The following is an 8,296-nucleotide window of genomic DNA, read 5'->3' as shown; positions in this document are numbered from 1 at the left end:
TTCCCACTGCTATTCAAGGGCAAAGTAGAGGAGGTATTTATTAGCTGCAATATCTGATGTAAGCATGAGACAAAGTTTGCAGATCTTTTTTTTAAAGTAATAATTTTAATAAAACTCGGGTGGCTGTGCTCATCACATCTTCTGTGGATCTGATTCATGTAAAAGTTTGGTTTTATATCACAAACGTAATTATGACAAGCAGGAGGCTCTAAGAACCAACACTTTCACTCTGCTGCTGTCTGTGGTTTCAATCACGCCGGGCTAAAACCAACTCTTGTTACGACTGGAACAACACACCCCATTCTGTTAACAGCCCTTTTTGTTTTTATTGAAATATAGAAGTTAAAGATCCTTCCGGAAAGAAAAAGAAAGCAAATCAAAAGCACAACAGCCATGTTGGGATGAAAGACAGAAACAATAACATTACATCCAGGGTCATTGCACATAAACTTCCTCAACGAATGTCATGCAGTGGGATATGTGTGACCGCGGCTCGGGTCTCACTACTACAGTAGAGGACTCTCAGAAACACACGTCTCTTCTTTCACCTGCGGTCTAGAGAAGTGGCCAACGGCCGACTGCGGTAGAGTAAAGATGCAGAAACACAAGACGATGAAAAATTCTAGGAAATCACTTTATTCTCAGTGTGTGGTGATTCCATTGTTTTGAAAGTTACAGACTGAAATCTTTGTCTAAAATGGCATGCAGTGAGGCTAACAGGTGGAGCTCCGAAACACACACACACACAGAGGACACGAAACGCGTTTAACAACAACCTTGCCTACGTCGCACACCACAAGCATGCATACATTTTTGTAAACACATAGGAAGGTAAGGAGGGAGAAGGGTGAGAAGATTTTGCAGTACAAAATAATACACAAAAACAACCTCTTTTTATCTTGAAAAAAATATATACATAACAATCACTGGACAGTAACAGGACCGGCTACGGACAAAAAAGGAGAAAATCACGGCACCAGCAGAGTTAAGCATCTTCTCAACGTGTACAGAATGGAGAAAGACAAATGTGCGGTAGAGAAACGTCAGACACTTACATTCAAGTCACATCAAAATATGTTTTTAAGTCGGCACATATTTTCAGGCAGTTTTTTTTTTTTCAAAATCACATTAATGGCTGTACGAGCACAACCTCAAAACGAAGTGACGCAGCATCTACTGGACAACTGGACGAGTACAGATCAGGCAGGACTTGGGCAGTTTGACTGGGCAGTGGTTTTATTTTGGCCAAATGGCTCGATGGTGTGGATCAGTAAATGACGATTTTTGTAAACGTAAATCATGGGGTTATGGGTCTTTCGTTTTTTTATTTTTTAGTGCACACCAGTTTGAAAGAGAGGCACTGACTGCACACAGTGATGGAGCTTACAAGTCGTTGGAAAACATCTGGCACAGGGGCAGCAGTTGTAGCTTTGTGTCCTATTCGCGGACCGAACGAAAATTTGAGGCCTTTCTTCGTAGCTCAAAGTTTGAATGTCTCTAAGTTGCATTAAAATCTAAAGCTAGAGTACCTGAGAATTCAAAATGAACAGAAAGAGAATGTAGGTACGTGAATTAAAAAAAAAAAAAAGAACATATGAAACTACTCTACTGCTCTATAACTCCCAGCACTATTCTTTGGTTCGACTGGATAATGCTGTGATGATGGTTTTAATGATGCATGGCTCCAAACTGTCCAAGTCTGCTGACAAACTGTTGTAAACTGGCTGAAAAAGGCAGTGAGTTCAATCCACAGGAAGTTAAAATATGCTCAGCGTATATGTCTATATAGATACACAACCGATAAAAGCTCCGTTTTCTTCCGCTAAACCACAGGAATGCACGGGTTCTGAGCCACAGTCAGAAGTTGTTACACGTTATATAGCTACAGCTTAATAAAAACAGTGGCAGCAATGTGGCAGAAGGGCTGACGGACCCTTTGGAAATACACTCAACAGCTGCTGTGCAATCGTGATGCACAGAGACATTTAATGACACAGAACTACACAGGATTTCAGCCATCACTGCTAAAAGCACACGTTTGGCTTTTATCATAAAAATGTGGGCGTTTCAGATGTGCAGCTAAAGCCAAGTGGTCGCGTCATAGATTATCATCAAACGTAGTCTGTTTAGAGAAAAAAAAAAAAAAATTATTCAATTTTTTTAAATGAAATTGAAACCCTCTAATTATGATGAATTTGATTAAATTCTTCTCAAGCAGAAATAAACAAATTATATAAAGACAAATGCACCTTTGAAAAACAAATATTCTGAATAATTAACAGGAATTCTTTATCAGTTTTTAATGCTGTAGTGTGTAGTGTGTAATGTCTGTATGTTTCCAGCCTGTGTCTGGTGGAATGTTTGAATTTTCTGGAATGTTTAAATAACACACTGTGGAATAATGGAGGGAAATTCAAAACATCTGAAGAAAATCTGTTTGTTTGTTTTTTCTAATCTCTTGATGATCTGGGCTCCATTTTACCTGTGACGGACGCTTGTAGATTTTATGCTGTCATTTCTAAATAGTTTGGTATGTGATTAAAAATCAAATAAAGTAATTCAACTAGCAGGAAATCATCCCACCTTTCCCCTCTTGTTTGATATTTAATAATTCTGACACACAAACACTTCACCATCACTATGCAGACACCGACCTGTGTCTTGAACATCGATTAACAACGTTATAAGAGCGTTTAGTTTAAACACACAACAATGAAGATTGTCTGTTATTGCTGATTCGGGACTTGGCTCCCATCAGTTAAACCAACGGACACAGGACAACTTCATTATTTAACAATATATTGCACTATTGTCACTGTCTGTTCACTTAAGTGTGAGTGTGTTCACAACAGAGTTGTGTTTGTGAAGTTTCAAATTTTTTTTTACAAAATAATAATAATAAAAAAACAAACACATTTTTTAAAAACGTCAGGTTAGTTAAATCTGCCACAGGAAACACAAATGAATTTTTAAGCCACAATTATTTATCACGAGTGACTTTATATGATAAGAAATTATTATTGTCAACGATTTCAAACAACCCAACGACGATGGAGAACATTTATAGTTTCTCCCCATGGAAGAACAAGTGTGACATATTTCAGCTAATGTGTAAAAAAAAAAAAGAATAACAACCAAAAAACATTATTGCCTTATTTCACTTCACCACATCAAATCAAATGGTACCCACGTGTGTACTTCACCAGAGTTTACTGCATGCTCAACAAAACAAAACTGAGAACTGTGAATTTAAAAACAAATGTTGTCACTTTCCACTTTTACAGTAATTTGGACTTGAGCAGAGCTCGTGGTTGTTGCACACATTCACAGTAAGAGCCGTGACCTGACAGCCAATGGGGTGAAACCTCACAACGGATAACCAATAAAAATGCATTTATTTACATCATATGTATCAAATATTACTAAGAATAAAACAGAAAAAAAATCAATTTAATTTTGATATGATTTGGATAATTTCTTTTCTTCAAGTTAAAAATATGGCTTATACTCTTAGTCGTCTTGTTATATATATGTCATATTTCACTCATATATATATATATAGTTCTGTTTTTTTAATAATATAATACGAGGCTATTTACAAACAAAATTGATGTCGTATGATGAAGTACTTTTTGAAGTGCTGGACGATTTTTTACAACCACAGAGTCAGACTGCTTGAAGTGGGTCAGATCTGTGCAGGCGGTGCATACATTTTTTTAACCACTATTTTTCACAAAATAAACGGTGCTCTGTGTGAGAGCTCTGAAATAAGTACCATCTGTAGAGTTTTGGGAGTTTTAACTTATGGGGAAAGTCACATTGCACAATTCCAATACACTTAGAAGTTGAAGAGGCAGTAGAGAGTGGGGGCGGGGTATGTGTGTGAGAGGTGGAGAAGGGTGTGGCTGCACATTTGGGCAAAAAGCGATGGTACAGCATTGGTCAGATGAACGTTCTAAAAGAAAAAAAAAACAAAAAATAAACATCGCTTTTACGAGAAACACTGTTACTTTTTACTGAACATATCCATGAGTGGGGCCGGGATGAACTTCATGACCGTGTCGACGATGCTCTCCTCCTCCTCTTCGTCACCGCAGCCGGTGGGCACAGCCTTCTTCGGGCGAGTGAGGCTGCCCTCAGAGGCCTGCTCCATGGCAGCCGCTGCCTCGGCCTCCTTCTCCTCCTTCTTCTTGATGCCGTACTGCACAGAGTAAAGAAAGAAAAAAAAAAGATTTGGCAATTGAATGACCACTGAGCTGGTTCACAAAAGAAATTATGAATATGCTACTTATCTGTGGCTGACACTTGTTAACAAGTTCTTTTTTTATTGTAGCTAAAATTTCAATAGCCATTTTGGTACCCTAGCAGTAACTTTTGTTTCAGTTGATGTGGAGTGAGGTGGTTTTTGCCTGACTCTATATGTGTCTCTCTGTGATGGACTGGCAAACTGTCAAGGGTGTTCGTAGCCCTCGTCCAATTACTGCTGGGATTGTCTCCAGCTCCCTCCCCAACCCTGAAAAAGATTAATGTGGGTAAAGATGAATAAATCTGTCACTTCTATCCTCTGCTGTGCCACAATCCTTGCTTGAAGCCATAATACATGACATTATTTCTCTATCAGTGTTTGTGTGGTTGCCATGAAGGGTGATAATGATCGTCCTGGTTGTCGCGGTCTGATTTGTTGAAGTGCTGTGACATATAGCTGCTAATAAAATACCTAAAGCGTGTCACCCTATAGATACAGTTTAATGTCTGCAGACACGTCCTCTGGCCAGACCGAGCCTCCAATCGATAACTAACCTTTGCAACCGTCCACCTCCTCGTCTACTTTACATTCCTGTTGTCTATTTATCTACTCTGAATTTCTCTGTTTGTAGACAAGAAGCTGTGTAACCTTGTGTGTGAAATACTTCAAAAGCAGAGGGGAAGCTGGTCGCTGGATTCCCGCTCTGCCAAGGAGACCTCCTGTGAATACTGCAAATGATGTGACAGTTTTTAAGTCTAAAGATAGAAATGTGTGAGGCGTGACACTCAATCCTTTCATGTGTTTCCATTAAATTGGTTAAAAGTGATTAGCGATCGTTCTCGTTAATGTCAATTTCATAATGTGTGCAGATTATCCCTGAGGCTGCTTCCACACGACATTCAGGGAAGAGTAAAGGGAAAAAGATATTGGATTTGTTTGTTTGTGGGAGTTGTAGATGCTGCCGGCTCTAGTTTCACCTTCCTGTATATTTTATGGACCAATTACCAGCAGAGGCTCTCAGCAGGCTGACTGGACAATGCTGAAGATTAGCTTACAACTCCCTGGGCACCAACAGACTTCTATTAAATCAAGAGCATGTTTAGAGGAGAAGGAGCTTGAAATTACAATTTAAAACACCAGCCACGTGTGAGAAATCACATTCACCGCAAACTATTTTCCTTTTCTTATATCTCCAAAGAGCCGTACGGAAAACATCATTTGAAACATTTGTAATGCTCTGGTTTTACTGTGCGCACCATAGATGTAGTTACCCATAAAACCATGTCATGTGTGTAAAATGTAATTGCATTTTCAAGAACAGTTGAAATAAACATTAAAGTTGTACAAAACTAAAGGAAAACAATGTGCCAGAAAACTCCCTTGGTCTTTGTTCAGTTCCCGTGGAGGAAAGTGGAATTATGAGGCTGGACTAGACCATGGCTTCTCCTCTATCAGATTCCTCTATCTGATTCCAGTACAAGTATGTAAAGGCTTTGAGAAGTTCACAGTGGTGGTCTCTGTACATTTTTCTACATGTACAGTATATACCCACTTGTGTTGTGTTCTTAGAAAATGCTGTGGATCCCACTGCAGGTCCTTCTCATTTGGCTGTCCATAAACCTAAAGCCTCAGGAATCTCAACAGATTGTTGTTTCCTGGATTTCTAGCCAGGGAGCCATGAACTTTTTTGCACCTCTACGCTGCTCTGATTTGTGTTCAATGTTCCTCAAAGTGTATCTTGAGCTTGTGAGGTCCTTGTTCGAGCAAAATCAATAAGGCTGCAGAGCATGTGAAGGTCAGCGGTCTGAGTGATGTTGATCTTGAGGCAGAGATGTGGAAAATGAGCTGGACTCCTCCATGACCTCTCCCTCGCTCTCCCGAGTGCATGCTAATATGAGCCTGGTGCAATAAATATCTTAACGGAAGACAAGTGGTTTCCATTTCTGCTGCTGCTGGTGTTTAGGGGAGGATGCGTGGGAGATTTGTGTGTGCTCAGAAAAAAAAACAGCTGTGGATAGTTTCCAGACACAGGTTTGTTTCAATCCACCTGAAGATGGAAATTTTCTGCTCTACTGTATTTTCTATTATTCTCTGTATTCAGAAAGATTTTTGAATCACAATTAAATGTTTAAATTGTTTATTGTGGCTTTTCTGGACACAACACCTCAAATACCAATGTTTTAGCTTAAGTATGTGTCAAAATGTATGTGTCAGTATTGCTAATAACAGGTAATATTTTTAAGCTAGCTTCTAAACAACACAGACTGCTGGTAAATACTGATTTATATTTGGGCTCAATTTTCCTGAATAGGTCACAATATGGGACTGATTTATATTTGGGCTCAATTTTCCGGAATAGGTCACAATAAGAAGTGGATAGTGAAATTGCCTTACAGCAAGACTTTCGCTAGTTTACTATTTGATCTCCATTCTTTTTGCATGTAATTTGCATATTTTCCTTGAGTCAGCATAAGTTTGTTCGTATCGTATTTTCTGGACTTTAAGTCACACTTTTTTCATCCTCTGGCTGGGTTTTTTCAACAAGTGCGACTTATATCTGAAAATATATAATTTCACATTTGTTTTTTTCACACTGACAGCCACTAGAGGGCACTCTGTGTACACATAGCTGCTTCTCCTGTAAGATGCACCTTTTTCATTCGTTGGCTGGTACGACATGTTTTTTTTTTGTTTTTTTTTCTTCTTCACTATGCATTTTTTGGCTGGTGCAAATTATACTCTGGTGTGACCAGAAAATACGGTACTACAGTTTCCTCACACAGTCACCACTGACCATGGCTACTGTATGAATGGTTGTTGTTGTTGTTGTTGTGTGGCCCTGTCTGCCTGGTGACTGGTGGGATTGGTTCTACCTCCCATTCGACACAAAAAAGACTTGAGGTTAAAAACCCAATGACTAATGAATCCTGAATGATGGATTTTGACAGTGGAACAGATCTCTGTGCTGTTGAATAAAGGTTTCTGTCTGAGGTCAGAACAGGAAAGACTGCATGTGTTTGGCCAGTGGGTTTCTCCTCTGTTCCCCGTCTCCTCCTTTGTTTGTTCAGTTTCTCCCCCTTGCTGCTCCGTCCTGCTTCTTGTAGTCTGTTTAACTCAGCCCTCCTGTCACTCTCAGCCTCACCCCACAGTAACAAAGCCTTGCATCAGTTGAAGTGCAGGCAGCCATGCTTACTCAGCCCTACTCCACTTGCCATAATCAAACACTTCCCAGAGATACGCTGTCACATTACCCCTTTCTCCCTTCTCGCTCCTCTGTCAGAAATCTGAAAAACTTAAAAGTTAGAAAAGTACAGAACCACTTTTCTAACATACAAAGTTGACAATTTAAAGCTGCGATTGAGTCATTTCAGTCAAAGCTGTGCGGTGTATTTTTCTGCTTTATTCCCAACATTGTTTATTATGTAACATTTATGCTCAAGTCTTTTAGTGTATTTTTTTATATTCTTTGCTTGGTCTGTGTGTATGTGTTTTTATGCGTTCCCCACCATGATGTAATGTTTAACTCAGATAAGCTCAGATCTGGAGAAGGTGAAGGACAGCTGGAGTAAATGGACATATAACATTTTCTTACCATGACTAACAAAATTATTATTATTTTCTAAAATAACACAGAGCACTTTTGACTATATCCTCTGCACAATAGTGATTTCTGATGCCTTTTCTAGAAACATTTCATTTAAGTTAATGAATTCTGTCTAAAAGCCCATCCTTCCTTTTAAATATACTGCAGTTTACCAGAAGTTATCACTAATGAACATCTACTAAAATGAAGAAAGACAATATTTTTACCGGCTGCTGTAGACTACTTGGACAGAAAAATTATTTTCTGGCAGCACTAAGTAAGGAAATTGCTGCCTACAGAAGTCAGATGTCAAAATGAAAGAGTCATAAAATATTCTTTCATCCATAAAAACCTGCCTTTGTTTAGTCTGAATTTGCAGCACCCACATTTTTTTTTTCTCACCTTATCTCTGATGCCCTGTCGGATGTTTTCCCTCTCTGCTTCCATTTTTGCATATTTGGCCTTCC

The 8,296-nt window shown here is 39.0% G+C and overlaps 1 protein-coding gene across 2 annotated transcripts in view; it reads right to left on the bottom strand.

Annotated features, from left to right (window-relative positions):
• Nucleotides 1-615: 615 nt before the first annotated feature.
• Nucleotides 616-8,296, bottom strand: part of LOC103391058 (complexin-1-like) — a 39,639-nt gene continuing 31,958 nt past the window's right edge. For both annotated transcript variants that reach the window (XM_008327176.3, XM_008327177.3), the window contains exons 3-4: nucleotides 8,232-8,296; nucleotides 616-4,201 (exon numbers count right to left, since the gene is read on the bottom strand). The exon at nucleotides 8,232-8,296 is cut by the window's right edge and continues 102 nt beyond it. In XM_008327176.3, the coding sequence (XP_008325398.1) occupies nucleotides 4,007-4,201; nucleotides 8,232-8,296 (260 nt within the window). In that variant the 3' untranslated portion in view covers nucleotides 616-4,006. The remainder of the gene's footprint in view (nucleotides 4,202-8,231) is intronic.

This window comes from Cynoglossus semilaevis, chromosome 15 (genome assembly GCF_000523025.1).
Source record: "Cynoglossus semilaevis isolate Cse_v1.0 chromosome 15, Cse_v1.0, whole genome shotgun sequence".
Lineage (NCBI taxonomy): Eukaryota > Metazoa > Chordata > Actinopteri > Pleuronectiformes > Cynoglossidae > Cynoglossus > Cynoglossus semilaevis.
Note: the sequence above shows the minus strand (reverse complement) of the source record. Positions and strands in the feature narration are given on the sequence as shown.